Raw genomic sequence first — 22,296 nt, 5'->3', positions numbered from 1 at the left:
TGCCTTCCCGCCTGTTTCTATCCCACATCCTAGGCGAGCGAGCGAGCGAGCGAGTGAGCGAGCGCGTTCGCGCTCGCGTCGAGCTATCGCGAGCGAGGGACGGCAGACGGAGAATCGTTCTTCCTATCCTTCCAAGTTCGATGACTCTCGGCGATGATCATCGCGAGGGGGCAAACGTCCTCCTCTCTCTCTCTCTCTCTCTCTCTCTCTCTCTTGCCCTCCCGTTCTCCGTTCTTCGTGCCTGAGCCTCTTCGCGCTTCGTCGCCCCCTGTGCTCCTTCTCCTTCCTTTCTCCTCCTTTTCCTCCCGCTGTTGCTCTCTCCTCTTCTTTCCCTTCGTCTTCCTCCCGAGTACCCTACGCTCGAGTTATCATAACCGCCGCCATCCGTCATGCATCACTTGCCACTTTGTGCCCCGGAGAATCCTCTCGCCGCGGCACGACAATCGCGCGCGAATCTGCCGTAGAACTGACGCCGATGACGTCGAGCGAACAGCTCGGCCAGGTGTTATCGCACTATTGCTAAAATAGGCACTAAGGAAAAATCAGACAGCTGTTATGCAATATCTAAAAGATATTCAATTATTTTTAGCATCAATTATGATTTATGTGTGAAATATAATTTAATATCGTATTTTTTAAACAAGCTATTTTCATCGGTTATTTTAATTTACGCCAAACTCTGCAAATTTAAACCTTTTCCACCCAAGTTATACATCGTCGTCTTTTGCACACGCGTCAGGAGATCATTATGTTCACCTCTCGAATGCGATTGTTAGTGTTATTTTCATCCGCGTGGAATTTTTCGAGAATATTAATTCACGCGAGCGACGATTCAATTCTGATGCTTTATTTTCGATCCGCGACGAGATCGAGAGAGGGAGAAAGAGACGCGCAGGGAAACCAGTTTTCCACGCGCTATCGCTTCTGTAGCGTCGAATGCGAAATGCATTAATAAGAGCCGCCTTGCTCGTTTTGCGCCGTTTACTTTAACGACTGTAGCGTCCCGCGACTTTTCCCCGACGCTTTTCGCACCGCTCTTACTCATCCCGGTTTAGCGGTACTACTGGTCGATCGACACGGACAGGTCGCGTGTGCAGGTTGGGCACCTGCTCTTGTACCGCTGGTGAATGGAAGAACTTACTTTAGAAAGACGCATCTCGAACCATTCTCTCATTCTCCGCGTATCTCCCTCTCTTTCCCCCTGTCACTCTTTCTCTCTCACTTCTCTCCATATCCCGATACGACTGACACGAGGTTAAGCCACGTCTAACTGTAAGATAACCGGCCTGCCCGGATCGCTCGGCCGACTCGCGTGCGTTTACCCTCCTCTTTTTCCATCCCTCTGCTCCTCGGAACTTCGTGTTCTTCGTTCATCAATGGCCTGGCGAATCGTCAGCCTTCATTCGACACGAGACGTTAGAAAGTTATCGAAAGATGCAGGGTCATAAATGGAGTTAATGGCGTTTTTTATGATACTTGCGTCAGTTTAGTTATCGAAGGCGAGAAAATAAAGGTAGCACTTTTTTTACAATCCACATTCGCGCGAGTGATTCTTAACGATATCATCATGGATGGAGTCGGTTCATAAAATACACTTCTCATGGAGACAATATTAATTGGACGCATCAGGCGCTAATACGGATGTCTTATTATGTAAAAACAGTCTTATCGGGAGGAACTTAAGACGGACTGCGCAACGTACTTACAAATTGATTGCTCTCATTAACGTTTAATTGTGTCCTTAATCGTCTTATGCAAAGCGCCTGCAAATTATGCGAGAGCGCATTTTTCGCGCAGGTGGCTTAAAGAAAATTGGAACAGGTTTGCAAATTGACTTTCTTAATTGGCTACCCGATCATTCCGCGGAGTATTTAAATCTGGTTCATAACATTGTACATAAGAGCATTCGCATCCACTTATTGTATCTTTTTGCATTCTCATCATTGCTTCTGGTATTCTTACTACTTCCATAAAAATATGGATTTACAGTGCATTCAACCACGCGAATGTACAATTAGATTTCTCAGTAACCTTCAATGGGATATCAGACGGACATGTTAAATAATTGGCTCTTCTCTCTGATCTTTCCAGATGCAAGATGAATGGCGAATCCTGCACTCCATAGAGACGCCAGATCGGCATAGAAATGGGCAACAACAGCAGCAGCTCCCATCAATACTGCGCGTCCAATGGGCCGTCGCAGATTGGCAGACGCGGGTGGACGCAGTCCTTCCCCCGGGAACTGGCGAGACATCATCCACAGCAGCCGGCGGGACACAAGGTCCTGCCGGAGCCGCCCAATCAGCGGTTGCGCGCCACCAATAATGGAAGCATCATTCACAACGGGGGAACCATAAGCGGTCGCAGGCCTCCAGCCCTCACGCTTCCGCACGACCTTAATAAGGTAAGGATTCGCGGCGGCTTTTCGAGTCGCACTGATGACGTGGCGTGCCATGCTTCTCAGGCCGCACGAGTGCGCGAGTCGATCCGCTTGCACTTGCGGTTGCATTCCGTCCCGGCGGATGCGCGGGAATTCTTTTTGCAGGCCATATAAATTCTCATATCGATAAATTTTCATTATTAGCAATGGCAGTGGTAATAGCAGTAAATTGGATGGTAAATTATCCGTCAAGGTCAGTTGCGCTGAGAACCGCTTAATGTATACTTTGGAACATGATATCTAATTATTCATAATCTTTAGCTATTTTGTTCGAGATGGCCCGCAGGCATAAATTCATTTATGCTCGCGTGTCGTGGATTGAGTCGTTGCGTTCGTATGTACGTTTTCGTTCTGTTTTAACAACAGAATGTTTTCATGAAAAGATTTGCGTGCGGTACAAATTAATTTGAAAAATAAGAGCATTCTGAGGTTTGAAAAGTAAATGAGCATCGGAGCTAATAAGACAATTAAATATTCCAAGATACAATATGGAGGATACAAAATTTTCCTAAATAACTTGAGACAAGAGAAATACAAAATCGACTTTATCAATTTATCTATTTGTAATATTTTTATTTTCATCGGATTTCAAAGAGAAAGAACCGAGTAATAAATGTAAACCTATTTGTTTTAACTGTTATGCAAATTGCAGTCAAAGTGCACGAAACAAATAATTAATATTTTCTGCTCCAAATCTTGGCGTGAAAGTTCGTGCTCTACAAAAAAAATCACCGCCGTACTCGAGAAGTTAATTTTTCATTTCGATTCGTTTCGCTTCATTTTCCTGATTTTGTTCCGTAGTCAGCAGTTCTCCTTTTGCTTTTGAAAAAGCATGTTCCGTCATTTCGAATTCTCACACGAACGAAGCACATTCGGAACATGCACATGCAGAATTCGTACGCGTCTTTTGGCCGAATGCCATGCGTCGCGTGGTTAACGTAACCCGGTTAAGGATATTCGATAGACAAACTTTTTAATTGCGAAATGTATCACACGGCCTTGATCGAAAACGCTTTGTGCCAACGGTCGCACAAAGGCGACGGTTTCTCATCCGCTTGGTTTGTCACGGCGTTCTGTCACCAAGCACGTCTTCTCGCCTTGCAGCAGGGAATATTCCGCAGCCGCAGCACCTCGGCGTCCAATATCGGCGCTTCGCGCGGCCGCAAGTTCGATCACCACTGTTGTCATCATCGGAGCGGGTCGAGCTGCTGCATGGAGAACGAGATGCAGGAGCTCAAGAGGTTCGGTAGCGAACCCGATCTGCGGTACTCGCCGATGGCGCGGGAGGCGATGCGTTGCAACGGGAAACAGCAGCATCAGCATGCAATGGAACATCGGCATTGCGGAAGCGGACATTATCCCGAGCGGGACTGCAGGGAGCGGGAGAGCCGGTACAAAGGCAAGAAGAAGTACAAGGCACCGGCCCCGCCATCGAACGGCGTCGTCGACGGATCGTCTCCGGATTCCTACAGGTAGGAATATTAACGATAATTTTCTGATAATTTTCTGAGCGTCGTTTTTATTCGTCGATATCATTAATTTACAAGCTGGTAATCTCGAAGAATTTTAGAATTAATACTGGGAAACTTTAACGGTTCTCTCAGGCTTAATAATATTTTAAGATAAGAATTCATTTCCTTTAACTTGATAAACATTTTTCTCCACGTTACATTTAATATCGATGCATTTTACCGAGCATTAAAACTTGTATTTTACACCACTTTGGTATGCAGACGGTAGTAACTAATTAAATAGTTTTCTTTTTGATAGACTGTAAATTTAACTTCTGCAAACTATAAACATGGATATTTATGAATAAATAAATATTCTACAATTGTCAGATAAGGCCTTTCTATATTTTATAATTCACTATTTTATATTTTACTTATGTAAAAGTATACACGAATATATGTGCCATGATAAGAGTATGTGCACTAAACATAGGCATCTACGGAACGTGAAACAGAAAAGATCCGTTTTTGCCGCACGTCGCTACATCAATTTTTCGTCGAGTTAACATTTTGAAAATCGAGTACGAGCGCATTAATTTTGAGTGCTGCGCGTGTACATGTGCGGTATGAAGTAACTGTTACGATCAGCTGACTGATAGTTTTTTGATACGCGACCTCACAATCGCTGCCGTGGCGATGTATAAATACATTTTCCGTACTGAAAAGATTGAAAGTTCGCACTTGTTTTGTTTTTTTATTTCTACAAAATGAGGGAACCAGTTGTACAAGAATCGTTTCGACGCAAAAATTTTTGTCGCAGGTATACGGAATCTGGTCCGAATGGTTGTCGGGGTGAAGAGGAAGTTCAGCCTCCACCGAGACGGTCGCGCCTCTTTAAAACACGAGCAGAGACGAAGAGGGCACAAGTCAATTGGCACTCTTCGTCTTCGTCGTCACAATTACACGTCGCTGAACGCTGCGAGAACAGCAATGGTGGGTTAGAGAACGAGCGTCATTGGCGGGGCGAGGATGGTCGCGTCGCCAACAAGGAAAACAGGCTTGCCTGGCGCGATCAGAACGGCCATCTCCATCAGGATCGCTGGTGCCGGGATGGGCAAAGACACTCGCGGATCTTTGACGGTAAGAACACGCTACAGAGAAGCATGAGCAGCCCGGAATTCCAGGCGGAGCTGATGCACGTGGCCAGGAAGGTGCGCAACAAGCTTAACTGCAGCGGCAGATCCTCCGCCGCGGAATCCGCGAATCTGAAACGCAACAGCAATGTTGATCGATGCGCGAAAGAGTCGAAAAGCGAGGAAACGAAGAGGCCTGAAAAGCGATCTGCGAGGAACGAGGAGAGTTCCCCGGATGAGTGTATTCCCCGGATCGAGAATAGAGTCATTGAAGAAAGGCGGATGATCGAGCGCTGTAATCGGACTGAAAATAAGCTTAATACATTGTACGAAGAGCGCAAAGCAAATTCTCGCAATCCGGAAAAGGTAAAAGATTACTTGGAAAAAAGACAAGCGGAGCCGGTATCAGGCGGAAAGAGGCGACTCGTCGAGAAATCGGCGGCATGTGACGAGACATTCGCAGTGCAGTCTAGGGATCCTTTTCGGAAAAGTTTAAAGGATCGCTCAGACGCGACGGGGCATATCTCGGCAGAGAGGTTTTCGTCGGAGAATCAACGAAAGGATCTGGAAGACTATCAGGGGAAGAGCGTAACCAAGAGTCGGAAATATGAAAACGCGACGGACCCGATTAGAACCAGATCGGAAAGCCCGGTGAGGCCCTGTGTCAGACCTCTGGATCCACGTGGGCAAGCTTCCGGGCGAGAGAGCACGCCCGAGCGAACGAGTGAGGCCAAAGAGAGAGAAAAGGAGAGAGATTCAGATCGTAGATGGCAGAAAAGCGACGCCAGAAATACCGATGGTGCATCGGAAGAGAAGAGGTGGCCTTGCGAACCTGTTCCCGCGGCGGCAAAGAAGAAAGACGCGAAATCCAAAGAGAAACTTCCGAGGAAACTAGAAGCCAAGGAAGCCGCCCGCGAGAAAAATTGGCACGTGTAAGTTGCTTCTGCATTTGCAATCGATTTATCTCACGCGAAGCCATGCAATTCTGTTATCTTTTTTAATAAATATCTCATGCGCGGTGATACGAAGATTAATTAAGCGATGACTAATGAGCGCGTTTGTTTGTAACCAATGCGTAGAGTTTGAGATGTTTTTGATTATTTCTCTAGGCTGCCATCGCCAGAGAAATCTGCGCCGAAAACATTCTATTTCGGCATGGATGGAACATTGCAAAACGAGTCACGGGATTGTGTGGACCAGCATATGGAGCAGATCCAGTCCAGATTGCAGGCCAAAGAAGTCAATGGATCAATTGATTGTCTTGATTATACAGATGATGTGAGTAATGTTTTTTTTATAACATTTTTAGAATAAAATTAGATTCTATCATTCAGATTTTTATCATTTATTATAATTATTTGTTAAAAATAAATTTAAATAAATTTTTTTTTGGATTAAATAGATAAAAAATTTGTAATTTTCAGGGGAAAAGCGGGATAGAAGATATTTCATTAAAATTACGACCCACATTGCCTAAGAAACAGCTTGAGATTCCGCGATTCTCACCGTCGGCAGCGTGGAGATTGTTATCGGCATTAGAAGCGCCCGGACCAACCATGAGCACAGCAAGCGAGGAAGTTCCGGTAAGAACGCAAAGTTTATAACAACTAGAATATTTTAATACTTTAAGTAGAAACTAATAATAAACAAGCGAAAAGAAAAATTTAAAAGCGTAGAAATTATTTGAAACATTTTTTTTTTGAAGAAGTTAAGATATTAACATTAAAATAATAATATTTTGATGCCAGGTGATGTTCGAAGAGCGCATCGAACGTCTATCGAGGCCGCCTCCACCGCTGATCGCTCTCGGTCCGCGAAGCTCGCACGATAAATCGGGCGATTCCGGCATATCCGGTGATGCCGGCGCGGCCAATGATGATTCGCTGGATGTGAGCACCAACACGAATAACAACAGACTAAAGACGCCAGCGACCAGGCCGACGTGGACGCCGCAGCAGGATTTAGGCGAGGAGTCCAGCAGCGATGCCGGTGTGGACTCGCCACCGCCGATGCCAACTCCGATGAAGTTTCCGCCTAGGGCGCATGTATTCTCGTTGTCGTTACCGCGCGATGATAATCGCATGTATCTGTACAATCCGGATCTGAAGAGCAAAGAAGGTTCAACCTTTAACTCGCTGCAAAAGCTGAAGAGATCGGTGTCAGGCGCTCTGGGGCTCGGACCGTTAGACCTCGAACGGAAACGCACGCGCGATGTTCTCGACGATAATTGGCTGCTATCAACGAGTGCGCCGACATCGCTGCAGCATACTCAGGTCACGGACGCGACGCGATCCTCGCCGCCTGGCTGGAAGCCCGGTTTCGATGACGAGGACGAGGATGATGAGGATTTGGAGGAGGATCTAGAGGACCGCGGTGATTTTCCCGTGATCATGAAGCCGCCCTCGTTCTCGTATCTGGCTTCCGGCGGCCATGTAATGTATTTGCCCGAGACCAACGACTCTCAATATCAGTCACAGAGTTTGAAAAGCAATAGGAACAATACAACGAGGGACAACGAAAAAAATTCGAGCAACAATTCTGGACCGAAATATCGCAAGAACGGTGTGGATGAGTTCAAAAAACCGAGCAAGGACATAGAGAAGACGAATAAGCATTCCAAAGATTCAGTCATTCGGAAAGACAAGCCTTTCGTGAACGATGGGAAGGTAAACAATAAGTTCTCGAAATCGTGTGAAAATATCTCCGAGATGAAACAACGGAGCACTTCGCCCATTAACGGTCAACAGAATCTACAGGACGATAAGGAGTTTATACCAGAAGTGAAACCGCTAAAGAACAACACCAAGAGCCGAAGGTTCACATTTCAGAGCACCGTGCGACAAATCGAGAGGCGTAGGTTGGCAGAGAAACTATCGCGAGAGGTAGAAGCTAAGGAAAGGCAGAGAAAGGGAGAGCTGGAGGCAATGCGTAAAGTTGAAGAGGAATTTCAACGAAAGCGGGCCAGGGAGAAAGCAAATATCAGGCAGCAACTTCGCTTGTACAGCATGGATGAAAATCTGAGGTAAGCTCTTGAAGTTGTATCGATTAAAGATCTATAACCGTGTTAAATTTATCCATCGAGAAGGTTTTTTCACGTCTCTTTATCTTTGTCTCTGTTTAACATTATTATCGAAAATAATAAGATAAATATAAAAAATGTTGAAGAGAATTTTTTAAAGTGAATACAGTGTAATTATCTTTAATTATTGATTGCCAATTTTACTTTCAGAATTCCGGGCTACTTGTTAATGATAATTTATTTCAATTACAGTAGTCTGCCCACTGTGTGGGATAGTTCGCAATTGTCTCGCGCGGATCCGGATGGAGCGCCGTCGTCTTCGGCGTCGTCGCCGACATCGGCTCCGCCGACCAAATTGACAACCATACGTAAGAACAGCGTTAGCAGCGACGAGTATCTGCGTAAGAGAGCGTCCAGCGCGGATTCCAGGCAGCATCAGCATCAACAGCAACCGAGAGAGTACAAAGATTACCGGCCAAAGTATTACGATTGGGCACCCACCGAGTCGTCGTCGCATCTGGATTACAAGCAGACCACTGTGCACCCGAAAGTAGTCTGCGACATTCCTAAAACGCCCGTCTTCGTTGACGCGCACGTAAACACCGGCAAAAATGCGAATCTTAACTCTACGCCCAGATCCGACAATTACAGGTGCGTATGTAATAATAAAATTAATGTTTTATTTTTTTTCTTAACAATTTTCAGATCTTAAGGCAAAAGTTAAATTGTTGTTTATTTAAAGTGAGTTTTAATTAAAGAATATATAATTTAAAATTTTTTTCTAAGATAACGAAGATGATTAACGTTTGTATGCATATATTCAGCATACAAAATATCAAACGATGTTCGATCGAAAAGAAAGTGAACACAATGTTTTAATACGTCGGCTACGCAAAGAGGTTAAGAAGGGTAAAGGTCTCCTGCGCCATGTATTACAAACGAGTTCGTCATTCCGAAGAGTCTTTGAATTCACTTTCACTCACGCGCTCGCGGCACTTACATTAGGTCGCTGCCCGTATGCAATAGTCCACGATTGCGACATGAAACCGCTAATGGTAAATAATCCTCCAACGCATTACTTAACAGGAAAGATTTTGCTCACGGGGCTGTGGCGGCGAGATCCTCCTTGGCTAGCAGCGACAGTGAGCTATCGCAACCGAACACGAGACCGCATTCCAGACAAGCCGGCGGCAAGAGCAAGCCCCTACGGTCTAGGTACGTTCGATACAATCTGGCCCCCTTGACTTTCGCTTGAGGTAACGAATTCCCGCCCTTGAGAATGTTTCCGAAATAATAACGATGTTGATGGATGCATAAATGCCTGAATTTTGGGGAAAATTATGTAGATTCGAACGATGTCCATGATTCTCTTACAGGAGTGAGTGCGAGCAATATATACGATCCTTTTTCGGATCTGTTTGATAAAAATCAAATATGCCAAACAATATTTCCTTATATTTACTTTCAGGATCTTTTTATTTTAAAGTAAAAACAATTAAAAAGAAGAAATTACTTTATAATTACGTTATTTATTTTCATTATTTTCTTACAGATTTATACACTTTACTGCTTCTTTTTTTAGACATCCAGAAAAATATGTGCACTTTTTTAGATTTTTCGAAATTTTTTTTCCATCTCAGATTTATTTTTTTGCTCGTTCCAGTATGCATAGAATTCATAGCGTGGGTCATAATTCATTATCTCGATGAATACAGTTGATGTTCGACTCGCTTGTCTTGCGTTATCATTTAATGAATATGAGTATTAATGTCCGTTAGAAACGTGGTAGTAATTAAATCTACTAATCGCACCCGTAAGGTAAGAACTCGCGCGTATCGTGCGATCACTAATTCTTAGCTTTTTGATTTTTTTTTATCCTACGCAGGTTTTAAGGTGGGCGTAAAGCAAGTAGTCTTAACACCTCTAGTCATCTAACAACGCTTCATTAAACCAAGCCAAGCAAACACGGTCGCGCTTCTAACTACATATTGGGCGAGGATGGCAATATAGATGGCAAGCATCTTGCGAGAACGGGTAAACCAACGCATCACGATTGTCAAACGCGTTACGTGACGCTTGAGAAAAAGATCGGCGCTCCATCGATATTGCATCTTGGTTTATCTTCCGACGCATTGAATGCCGGCGAACGTCCTCCGTCTTGTCCGCATGTCTATATAAGGACTATGCTAATATTTTACTTGATCCACTCACGGAGAATAGGTGTTTACCTTGGCGTTCAGTGCGTTGACAAATACAGCAGAGGCGTCATGTGTGCTCGTCCAATCAGAAAATATTGATCCTTGACGAAAGTGGTTTTCTTCCGAAAAAAGAACGCTATATTTCGCAAAAATTCAATTTCTAATAGAATACACTTCTATTTCTTCTATCTTTTGTAAGGTTGTAATTACACAAACTATTTTTATATATAGGTACATGATGTTCTTCAAATAATTTATGTAGTTTTTAGTCGAATTAGTTCTTAAATTACTTGATCATTCAAAATTATCTTGATTATTGCTGCAACATTCTGACGAAATTCGAGTTGCGAGTCGTGTCGTTCTCTGCTGGTACCAAAGTAGGAAGAATAAAGAGTGTCGAAACGGAGCGAAAAGAGTAAGAAACGGTTAACTAGGTCGGCTAGCCCAGCACGAAGCGAGGAAGCTGTTACCTCGGAGGACGAGAGCCCGGTGGAGCCGATCAAACAGGAGCGAAGCCCTATGAACGGTTTCGTATTGAACGGAGTGCAGCCCTTCGTGAGAGAGAAGAGCTATCGACCCATTTCTTTCAATCCCCAAGCACCTCCGCCTATTCCAAGTTAGAAGGCGTGCTGTGGATTTTGAAGAGTACTATAGATTTCAACAAAATTGCGTGAAAATCTGATTCACACTATTAAATACACATATATATATATATCTTTTGATATACATAAAATGTATTTTCAGAAATTGTATATTTTGGATTTTTCTACAATACATTTTTAATATATATATATATATTATATATTATATATATATATATATATATATATATATATATATATATATATATACACATTTGTGTTAAATAAAATTACAACAAAATTGTTTATAAAACCGACATTTCATGTATATCAATACGCTAAAAGTTAAGCAACGAATTTTAATAAGTTTTATAACCGAAGATTTTATAAGCGCGGTTTATAAAGAAATAGTTTTTTATGATCTATTTACAGAATGTTTTTCGAATGCTCCATGTGAGTGTATATAACAATCATGTAATAACGTAACGTGGTCATTATTCTTTGTGCAGCATTATGTACGTGAAACTAATGTCAAGTAATACTCTATAATGTATAACACGTAACATGATCTAACTCCTAACCAAATGTGTTCCATACAACGTCCATCTATTATTTATGTTAAGTATTAACAAAACAAAAGCGAAATCAAAGATCATAATCTTACGCGCGCAATGATAATTGTAAAACCGCATCGCAGAATATAGAGAATATTAGCAGTACCGGGTACATATATTACTCAAAAGGTTTTTAGGGCTGTATTTTGTAATTATGTACAGATAACAATTGCAGGCGACTGCAAATATTTGCTCATGTAATATAATCAAAGAATAATGTTGTTATTAAATGTGTGAATTTCTTTTTTACCCTTTCCCACGTGTTTAACGTCAAACAACCTGAAATTATGAACAGGCTAAAATTATTTACAAGTTTGCAACTTAGAATTATAATCAAATTATGTATTCGAATTTTGGCACACCTGACGGACATGATAAATATTTCTTTTAATAAATTATAATCGCTTCTTTATTGCGTATCGCAATAATCGTATATTTGCGTATTTGAATTGAAATTCGTAGACCAACAATAGAAAATGAATTTGTCACAGAACTTGTCATCGATTCCTTTAGCAAATGTGTATGTTTGTTGTTTTTTCTTTAGAAAATTGTATTGTTTTATTTCTCATAATTTGTGTCGGAATTAATATGCAAGCATATATTTTACTCCAGACAAGTGCAATTTGAGTCGATATTGAACGAAAGCAGTAATGATGAGGAAGAAGAGTTTAGCAATCAAAATGTCAGGACATCGCAGTCGGGTACAGCGGCGCAAAGACAGCACAGCAGTTGCGATTCTGCAACGCAGATCGACAATTTTACAGATAGGGATGAGGTTAGTATTTTAAAAAGTTACAAAGTCAGACATTAAATGATTATCTGGCAATTCAAATTTCATCAAATTTTCTATCGAATACGAGTTACATGTTTCTTTGCAGATTATTTTAGCCATAATTTGGTCAAACAATCAATTGGGCGCAGCCTATTATAACATTCTCACATCCGAATTGTTTGTAATGGATGATATTTGTGATGATGCGATTCATTTTAACATCATGAAGACTTTATACAGGCAATGTCAGCCGCGATATGTCGTCACGATCTCCGGCACGTCCGACGAGTTCCTCACAGCCATCGAGGCTCTGGTAATGTCGGAAACGTCAAGTGAGTCGAATAGATCGGGAATGAGCAGCGCGGGACCGAAGCAAGTCTCGCTGAGGGTGATGCGGAAGAAGGAACACAGCTTCGATAGATGCTATCACCGAGTTCGATGTCTCAAGCTTGAGTCAGAGCCGACAAACGCCAATAACGTCGAGAGGTTTATCTTTCTTCAGGGCCTGTTGAATTTCAAATCGATTGTCATGATCCACGCGCTGGGTCTGCTCTTGATCTACATCGATCAGCATTGGAGCAATATCGCGTTGGATCCTTCCGGCAAGGCTAGTTTCGCGTCTTTAACAAACGTGACATTGTGAGTCTCTGAAATTGAAGCTTTAAACTTGACGATGGCAATTGTGGAATTTAATTTATTTTGCTGTTTTTTTATAAGAAAAAGAAATTTGAGTTTTAGTAGGAATTTACTCAACGCTTTTTTTCTTATTAAAATCACGATTTACGTCTTTTTTAAATAACTAAATTTATTGTGCTCTCAACGTTAATCCTTCAAACTCTTGAATTTTAACTGTACTTCTTGAATTTCTCAATTTCTTTAGAATTTGACTTTTGACAAGTATTTTTTTAAATGTGGAAATTTAGTGTATATAATGCATTATATTTTACGATTGCTGTAATTTAAAATGGTCTTTTTTCATCGCGCTTATTTCTCGTAGACGTGACATTGTCATGATAGACGACGATACTTATGAGGCACTAAATATTGTACACGCCAGAAATCATCCGAGTCTTTTCAAATGCGGCGACGCGGCGTCAAAAAAGCAAAGTGGCAGTTTATTCATGCTTCTAAATCGTTGCCAATCGCAATCTGGAACGCAATTTCTATGGCAAGTAATCATGATTGTCACATTGCCATTTCATGATTTTTATACAATTATTATAAAGTCGTTATAACATTAATCACGACATGTATTATATTATTTTTGTGTACAGTATTTTTAGAATTATTTTATATAGAAATATTGATTACAGGAAAACGTTACGGCATCCTACAAGAAACATTGAAATTCTTAATGAAAGATTTCAAGTCATCGAATTCTGTTTGAATCCAGATAATCAAAGTATCATCGAAAATTTGACGTCGTGCTTGAAACACGTTTATCGTTTAACTAATGCTATCCTAGATCGATATTTAGCACAGCAAGCTAAAATTTCTGACTGGCGACGATTACATAAGGTGACATTTTTAATTTTTAATTATACAGTTAAATAATTCATTCATGACATTTATTTATTATATACGTTTTATATTATATTTTTTATTTGACACTGTAGACGGTTTCTTCTATAATTTATATCGCTGACATATGCGAGAAACACCGCGAGAAAGCAAAACTCTTCTATAAAATCGTTGGTAGTATCACGAATGAAGTGCGTTACATCAAATATTTTATTGAGTATATAATAGATTTGAGTGCAAAAAGAACTGAAACCGATTTCATCGTCCGAGCAAACGTGGATTCGCATTTGGACAATCGTAAGTTAATCTAAGTTTTCTTAGTACAATTCGACATGTTGTAAATATTATTTTGCCTTTTACAAAACAAATGCTTTCATTGGAATGCAGTGCATCATGTGAGAAGCACTTTACCCGAGACCTTGACACGAATGGGAGAGAAAGACATGCAAGAGCATCTTCCACTTTCGGTGACGACCTGTAAAATGGTGTACATACCGAATATCGGATATTTGTTGGCAATAACAGGATGGAATCCATCGCCAGCTGACAATATAGATTTGCAGAATTTAGAATTTAAATTTGTCAGCAACAATATACGTTACTACAAAAGTCCCAATGCCAAAGGTTTTATTATTTTACTACATATTTCACATTTTGCATGCCGTGGTATACATTGAGTAGCTTGCAATTTTTTGGTGTAATCATGTCCATTTAAACGATTTTAGAGCTGGACGAAACCATAGGAGATATATTGCTAAGGATAAATAAACGAGAGAGTTATATTGTGATGAAGCTCGTAAAATACATAAATAAACATACTGCATCGATCTTTAATGCGATTCGATTGTGCGCGGAATTAGACACGTGAGTAATACGAATTTTTTTTTTAAAGAAAATGTTAAGTCATTGTCAGATACGTCAATTTTGTGGATCAATTTGATTTTTTTAATAAATAAAGTCTAATAATAATAAAATTTGCTCAACATTTTTAAAAATAACGTGTGAAAATCAGTTACAATTAAGAAAAAGAGCAAAAGAATAACAACTCTTAATTATCTTTGATAAAAAATGTTTCAATAAGATGAAATGTGTGATTTTTGGAATATTTTGTCATTATAGATTGCTGGCATTTTATGTAGTCGCGCGAGAGTATAATTATGTAAAGCCGGATGTGGTGGAGCGCCAGATTATAGCGGTGGAACAAGGTCGACACCCTTTGCAAGAATTTCTAACAACGTTTGTGCCGAATGACACTTATTCCGGAAACGGAAAGAGCCTGATAAAAATTCTGACTGGGCCAAATGCTTCTGGCAAGAGCACTTATCTCAAACAAATTGCACTCATAGTGTTCATGGCTCACATCGGCTGCTATGTACCGGCTAAATCAGCCACTATAGGAATAGTAACTCACATTTTGACTCAGATTAGATCTACGGACAGCATCGCTCTCAATACGAGCACGTTCTTACAAGATATGCGACAGGTGTAGACAACAATGTTTCAAAAGTTGTTCTTTAAAATAGCAGATTTTCCACTACAATTAATTAAGCGCTCCATAAATTTTCTTAGACTTCATTGTTTATCTGTTTTTCAGATAAACTCCGCTCTTTACGCATCCACGCCGAATTCCATTGTCATTTTGGACGAATTCGGAAACGGAACATCGGAAGTCAGCGGCTTGTCGCTGCTTGCGGCCGTATTGAATAATTTCGTTGAGCGAGATATTTATTGTCCACATATTTTTGTAGCCACGCATATGCATCGAATAATAAACATGTTGCCGCAAAATCCGATAATCGAGGAACAGGTAAGATGCATTAGACTTACATTAGACTTCATCTTTGACGTTAAATTAATTTGTTTAATCACTATTATTATTTTGACCTTTTATTTTTTTAATTATGTATTGTATAGACTTTTGAGTTTATTACAAACGACGACAGTTCGGTAGCATATCTTTATCGTTTAACTAGTGGACATGTGACATGCAGCTTTGCACACGCAGCTGCGCGAAGTGCGGGTTTGGATGAAAAGATCATCAAACGAGCATTAGAAGTAAGATTTATACGATAACAGTTTAACGCTTGATTATTTTACTAGAAGAATTTGTAAAAGTCGAAAATTTGACAGGTTTACGAAAAATTTAAAAGTGGCGAGTTACCTTTGCCACTGCAAGAAGTGCCAAAACAAGATACGTAAGTATATTTCAATCTTTTATTTGATCGCATTTATAGGAATATCAAATTTCTCGCGATTTATAATAATTACATGATTTATGTTTAATTTTAGGGCAACACATATCGTCGAACGATTATTAGCGTCTGAGAATTTTGATTTGGAAGAATTGAAGTTGCTGATTCTTCAAGCTACAGAGCCGCTATAAAATAAGAAAAATTATAAAGTTGACGAAAAAGACACGATATTTCATAATCTTTTATTGTTTCAATATTTTAAGTTAAGTATTTTAATAATGTATTATAACTATTTAAAATATTCTATTCTATTCTAATATCTAATATTTAAAATATTAGAAGAATATGTTTAATTTTTTTCAGAACGTATTCGTCACAAATTTTCAGATTTTCCTAATATTTAAAAATCTGTAAATCTCAATAATTCATTCTACGAACACATTTTAAGGTAAATTACACAATATCAAATATTAAGTTACAAAATGTATTACAAAAAGTCCTGGTTTTATTTGCAAAAAATAAATTACATTCAAGTGTTTATTATATTGGTTACAGATGTTCTATCATGCTCAGATAATTTTTAAAAATATTATTGCCATCTGGTGATACGCATTGCAAACATTTAAACACAATGCGATGCTCCGCGGATACTTCATGCTATGCTCAGGACGTCCAAGTGTTTATAACACGTTACAGCTAGATGGCGATACCATAATAACACGTTAAATTATAACATAAAACGGCATAAAATAGCGCAAACATTCTGCAATAATAATCGAAGCTAAATATTTCTAATTAACCAGCTCACTCTGTAAAGAGCTGTGCACCTAATTTGTCTGCACCAATAAATAACTAACCGAACAATTACTGCGGCAAAATTGCACCGACAGATGTCGACTCAATCGGTGCGCGCCGGCCGGGAGTTGGCGCTCGCAATTCTTCCGTTGTCAATAACGGACACTGGCAGTGTATCCCGGCACGAAAAACGAACGGTCTTCCCTCGACGAGAGATAGGTACCCGACGACCGAGTCGCGGATGCGATTCGGCTGCTACGCAGACCCGCGGATCGTGGTCGTTCGTTTGTGCGCGCGCGTTTATTCGCGCTGTTGATCGCTTGCCATCTCGTCGACAACGACAACGACAACGACGACGAGGACGAGGACGAGGACAAGAAGACGCGACACGAACGTTTGGCCAGAAGAACGAAAGCCGCGGCTAAATACGCACGGGCGTGCCTTGGAGTTGAAACGAGAGCGTGCAGTTCCCAGGACGAAGATTTGCAACGAGGAACAGCGAGAAAGAGTGAAAAGCGTCATCGTCGAGCACTGGGACTAGAAAAGAGAGAGAGAGAGAGAGGGAGAAAAACGAGAGGTCGCCGCTCGAGTTTGAATGCGAACGTTCCGTAACTGTCAACCGTCGTCGTTCGCGTGAGTCGATTTCTGTCTTTCTCTCTCGCGCGCATTCGAGTTGATTAATCGGCCGCGTGCGAGTCCGCGGCTGCGGTGGTTAGTAACGGTAAGGAGCCGGGCACATTTTATGGTGGCGAACACGGTGCGCGAGACCGACTAAATGACCATGGATCACGGTACATGCAACATCGATGTCGGCTGCAGCATAAACATCCAGAGGACCGACGGTGAGTGTGAGAATATTGTCAGATTTCCTATATATCTGAATATATATGCAAGCGCGCGTTTCGTGGCCGCTGCAACTGCTCTCTGTCTCTCTTGTTGCTCCATCCTGTCGCGTTGCTCTTTGTCCTTCGCGTTGCCTTTATTCTACTTCAAATTTTCTTCCTCTACTCGTTTCAGGCCTTTCAGGGATTCATCACTGTTCTTTTCCCATTTTTTTTTTTTTTTTTTTTTTTTTTTTCTTTTCCTAATCACAAAATTTTTTCTTTGTCTCTCTTGCTTCTTTTTCTCTGAAAAAAACCGTTAGTCGACATGTCCAGTCTTTTTTTCCTTCATTTATTTCTGCCTATTTTCTTTTTATTCGTTTGCTTTTTTATTTTTTCTCGGTGTATTCTTCTAATATTCATTCCTCTCTCTGTCTCTCTCTCTTTCTCTGGACTCGCTTCTGTTTCCGTGTTTTCCGCAGTCGCTGTTACGATGTGGGGTCCGACCGACGCGTGATAATCACGCGTGGGCCCGATCGATGTTGCTCTTTCATCGTCATCGACCGATCTTTCGTTTTACATGTCTGAATTTATATTCCCATATACGGAAAAACTTGTGCACTTTTCTTTTGCAGTTTGCACGTATTTTTCTTTTTCATGATCTTAATAGGTCGTATTTATTTTCTGTTTTGTTGAAATTTGTTTTCTTTTTTATCGTCCTTTGTTGTCTTTTCCTAACGTCGTCTTTTGTGATATTTTTGAATTTATCCTTATGGTGCTGTGAATCATCATCGTTGAAGTAATACATAAATGAGAATTCATGAAGTGCATAACATATACTATGTATATTATGAATGTATATTGAGATTTTTTCAAAGCTTTCCCAGTTTAATTTTTATGATTCTTAAAGAAATTTGGACAGCGGGTTGCTTTTTAAGTATAATTTGCAAAATAAGCTGTAGACTTGTAAGCAAAGATTTGATTCAATTGCAAACGTATTGTTCTTTTCTACGTTTGTAATGTTAAAATTTTTTGTCAGATTATCTCTCATCTAATGATTGTATTCACAGTTTTAATTTGTGAGAAATGTAGGTAATTTGAAAAAAATAAAATATCAAAGTTGGTGATATCATATCCTCTTTGATGGAAATTGCTTCCAACGACATTTTATCAATGTGCCATCCAAATTTCACGAAACAAGCATAATAACGGACGTTTTAAATCGCCGATCGAGCTGTAAGACGGTACTTCCTTTCACCACGCGTGTTGTTTCCGACATGTAGAACGAGACCAAAAATCTCGCGAATTTCCAAGAGCGAGCGCATTCTCATAATCCGAAAGCAGAAGAGCGCGCCACGAAACATAGGTTGCTTTAAATGAATTTCTAACATATACATTGCGTGTTGCTAATATATGCAAAGTGAGAAAAGTATTTGTTACTAAATTGCTGAAGTTTTGATGCGAATAGACCAATCGTTAATAGATAATTTTATTAGAAAAAAATGTGCACAATTATCTATAGAGGTTATTTGTTGATTCCAAAAATGGACATTTTGTATTTCTTCTTCAATATTTTAAAAATTGAATAAGAAAATATATTAAAAGTTCTAATGGAAATTAGTAGATATTAGTATTTATGTCAAGAATAGTAACTTAATGCTGAGATATAAAAGTACTTTAATAGAATTACATATGAGCATTGGAGAGAAAGAGCAAAAATATATTTGTTCTTTTCTCTTAGTACTTGAAGGGTCGATCAAAAATGAAAGTGTGTTCTAGTTCACGTAATCGGAACGGAAATATTAGACCCAAAATTGACGTCACTGATGCACTTATACTCTCTATTGATCTCCGCGATTGTTTATATATGTAATATACTCGACATCGATCATTCGACATACCTATGCTGACACATATCGACGGAATACAATTATGTCTTTCAGACTGCTAACCGCAATCTACGCAGATATCTCTTTATCGCGTAAGCACTATGAGAAACGCATTGTTTTTAATTTATTTTGATTTAATTAATTTTTTAATACGTTAATATACCTACAGTAAATAAAGAATTATGGAGTAAGATAGATATCAGAAACCTTTAAATGTCAAGGTAATATTGAGAAGTGAATAGAGATTAAACCCCTTTTTTACTGCATCTTGTTTAAAACAAGCTATAGAAATATAAGAGGTAACAAGCTAATCACTCCTTCGAATATAACGGTAACATTTACGATCGCCATAAATCTATTTTTTTCCTAGTTTCGCAAAGTCTTAAAAGTATTATCAAATGTATAAATCATTCAAAAAATTTGGTCGACATAAATTCGTCCTCAGAAGTCCTCCGGAAAAAAGTTAGGAGCATGTAGGCGGATATATCTTTCAATATTTAATTCAAAGTGCGAGCAAAGAACGACCACTGGAGCTTATCAACTATAGACGAAGCGGCGCGAAGTTTCGCTTGGTGCAGTCTGCACTTCGGATGCACATTCGTCGCTGCTCACCGTTACGTCCGCGATGTAGGAGCAGCGAGCGAGTGGCGCGTTAGGGGAGACTAGCATAATTGATCCGGCAGAGCACACTCCCGCCAGACAATACTTATCTTTCGAGCTATGCGAAAATATTCCTTTAAACTAGACTAGACAGCACACAGCAATGAACCGCTCGCCGTGTCGACTCCCGCATCGTTGAATGTTTATCAGGGCATTCATAATTTGCAAGAAATTCTTAAATCTAACTTGTATACATGTAAGCTTATACCTGTCCCGCTTGAATTTGTCATTTTTTTCTTATAAATAGAATGAAAATTGAAAATTGAATTTTTAAACGCATATTAGATTTACGTATCTTAATCAATTTAATATCATAATTATTTTCTAATTTATGAATAGTGAGAGAAAACATTTTATTCTTTTCAAATTATTTTACAAAAATAAATATGTAAAAAAATTACATTTACAATCAAAGTTCAAATTTTTAAATTTAGTTTTATATTTGTGAATTGTATATTTTCTTGATAGCTTTCAATATAATTTAATATTATAATTTAATATCTTTCTCAAGGCAAAACTAAACAATTGTTGCAAGTACAGGCTGCAATAATTTTAATGGTTTTATATTTCGTGAAATTCAATTTATTATTTCCTGCATTCTCAATATTTATATTGTTTGTAGGTGGATTTAATTATAGATGAGTGGCAACCGATGTAGATTTATTAATTGGGGTGGAAGAAGGGGGCGGGGCGGGTTAATTTTACAAAAGCGACGATCCATAATTCAGCATGAAATTTTATTAATTCTTCGTATATTTGTATCGTGTGAGCGGCGGAAGATGAAAATTGTATTTCGTTGAATGCTTACCGGGGCGTTTATAATTCGCAGAGGTTCTTAAAGACCGCGCGGGAATTGCTTTATTGTTAACCACTTTACGTTGCGGCACGCATGGGAAGAAATATCGCTGCGCTTTCAAGCGTTAATCCTTCTGCACAGTGTTTCCCAACCGTTCTATCACAATTGTCAATGATTCAGCTGTGTTGCAAAAATTTCAATAACTCTATATTATTCCAAGACTGCCAGCGTTGTTATACATACAAAATTATAATTTTTGTGAAAGAAAGTAGCTTTATTTTCTCAAACAAATGTTCATAATTTTAACATAGCATGTTTCCCCAATGAGCTAGAATAATTTTTTCTCAATTTATTTCACTTTGTTATTAATGCTCTGCAAATTTGGCTTTTTTGCGAAATTTTGTATTCAAGTTTTCACGAAATGTCACGTAGAATCATTCGTAGCACACCTGGTCCGCCAGAAACATGATCAAGCCACGAGTGAATCAGACATGTTACCCTCGAACACTTCGGACTTCAGACGTTTGCATATACGTCGCGAACGCAGTACGATCGATATTAGCATTGGGTGTTTGCCGGACAGCCTCTCACATAATATGTATATATATATATAAAACATACACTCTTCTCGAGAGACGCGTTTTTTATAAGCGCATTTTACTGCATTTTCCTGCACTGCGTGTTTCTAGATTTTATTTATTCTTTGACATAAAAACTGACTATTAAACTGACTATTAAACGCGTAAAATTCGTCGAGATATTCATCCATAAATTTTGCTCGGATAGTTGGAGACTTTTATTCAAAAAAGACTGCAAGTGGCAATGAATTTAGGGTCAATTTTTCTTCGCAAGAGTGTAATGAGAGGTCAGCATAGATTATCGCGTAAAACTTTTCAGTATTAAATTTCTTAATAGGGGAGAGAATATTCTCGCTAAAATAAAGTCAACTTGAAATTTATTAAGAAATAAAATTTTATTATTGATTTGTTAGTTATAAATACAAGATCAGGAATTAAGATTTCCTGTTATATTGAATGAATTTATTAATTCTATATATTTTTGTAATTTTACATTGTATGATTTTAATTAAAAAAGACGATAAAGTATTGTCAGTTAAATGTTCTATTATTTTATCAAGATGAGAGTATTTATTCGCTGTATTGCTCATCATATGATCATGTCTGGGAACTTCGATTATTTCATATCACGTATGTCGTACACTTTGCACAATATTAATCCGCCAACGCGGAACATTTCTAAGGCTTCGATTCGTCCTTGGAATTCAAATTGTCAGACGGGTTATGTCGCTATTTATTCGTTCGCGACAGACTTGTTCACTTTGGAATATTTAAACGAATTTGTAGACGAAATTATATTTCAAATAATTTAACGCATCGAAAATGAAATATAAATT

General features: G+C 39.3%; 3 protein-coding genes across 6 annotated transcripts in view; all 3 read left to right on the top strand.

The window, feature by feature from the left end:
• Positions 1-11,666, top strand: part of LOC105679858 (zinc finger CCCH domain-containing protein 13-like) — a 63,058-nt gene extending 51,392 nt beyond the window's left edge. For 3 of the 4 annotated variants that reach the window (XM_067361130.1, XM_067361129.1, XM_067361128.1), the window contains 9 exons: positions 2,092-2,404; positions 3,545-3,912; positions 4,712-5,956; positions 6,134-6,302; positions 6,449-6,607; positions 6,773-8,046; positions 8,296-8,694; positions 9,130-9,258; positions 10,676-11,666. In XM_067361130.1, the coding sequence (XP_067217231.1) occupies positions 2,147-2,404; positions 3,545-3,912; positions 4,712-5,956; positions 6,134-6,302; positions 6,449-6,607; positions 6,773-8,046; positions 8,296-8,694; positions 9,130-9,258; positions 10,676-10,862 (4,188 nt within the window). In that variant the 5' untranslated portion in view covers positions 2,092-2,146 and the 3' untranslated portion in view covers positions 10,863-11,666. Of the gene's footprint in view, positions 1-2,091; positions 2,405-3,544; positions 3,913-4,711; positions 5,957-6,133; positions 6,303-6,448; positions 6,608-6,772; positions 8,047-8,295; positions 8,695-9,129; positions 9,259-9,928 lie in introns of all 4 variants that reach the window. The other variant, XM_067361131.1, reaches the window with a different exon arrangement.
• A 112-nt stretch (positions 11,667-11,778) lies between these two features.
• On the top strand, positions 11,779-17,278 carry LOC137001906 (mutS protein homolog 5-like). The gene is made up of 13 exons (XM_067361155.1): positions 11,779-11,956; positions 12,049-12,211; positions 12,315-12,847; positions 13,206-13,376; positions 13,522-13,726; positions 13,825-14,026; positions 14,117-14,353; positions 14,455-14,593; positions 14,849-15,212; positions 15,324-15,536; positions 15,644-15,784; positions 15,860-15,924; positions 16,019-17,278. The coding sequence occupies exons 1-13, from the start codon at positions 11,913-11,915 to the stop codon at positions 16,110-16,112; spliced, it is 2,571 nt and encodes an 856-aa protein (XP_067217256.1). The 5' UTR covers positions 11,779-11,912; the 3' UTR covers positions 16,113-17,278.
• The window catches only part of LOC105679811 (kinesin-like protein 10A), a 30,328-nt gene continuing 24,890 nt past the window's right edge, over positions 16,859-22,296 (top strand). The window contains exon 1 of the mRNA XM_067361126.1: positions 16,859-17,558. Coding sequence (XP_067217227.1) covers positions 17,492-17,558 — 67 coding nt within the window. The 5' untranslated portion in view covers positions 16,859-17,491. The remainder of the gene's footprint in view (positions 17,559-22,296) is intronic.

The sequence above is a fragment of the Linepithema humile genome, chromosome 1, assembly GCF_040581485.1.
Source record: "Linepithema humile isolate Giens D197 chromosome 1, Lhum_UNIL_v1.0, whole genome shotgun sequence".
In the NCBI taxonomy this organism is placed as follows: domain Eukaryota; kingdom Metazoa; phylum Arthropoda; class Insecta; order Hymenoptera; family Formicidae; genus Linepithema; species Linepithema humile.
The sequence above is the reverse complement of the archived record's forward strand: the minus strand, read 5'-3'. Positions and strand labels throughout refer to the sequence as shown.

Excerpts from the sequence above, each read along its gene's own strand:
- LOC137001906 (XM_067361155.1), top strand. The coding sequence starts at position 11,913 with ATGAATTTGTCACAGAACTTGTCATCGATTCCTTTAGCAAATGT. Across the intron at positions 14,354-14,454 it reads CAAAAGTCCCAATGCCAAAG|AGCTGGACGAAACCATAGGA; the intron begins GTTTTATTATTT and ends AAACGATTTTAG. Across the intron at positions 14,594-14,848 it reads TTGTGCGCGGAATTAGACAC|ATTGCTGGCATTTTATGTAG; the intron begins GTGAGTAATACG and ends TTGTCATTATAG.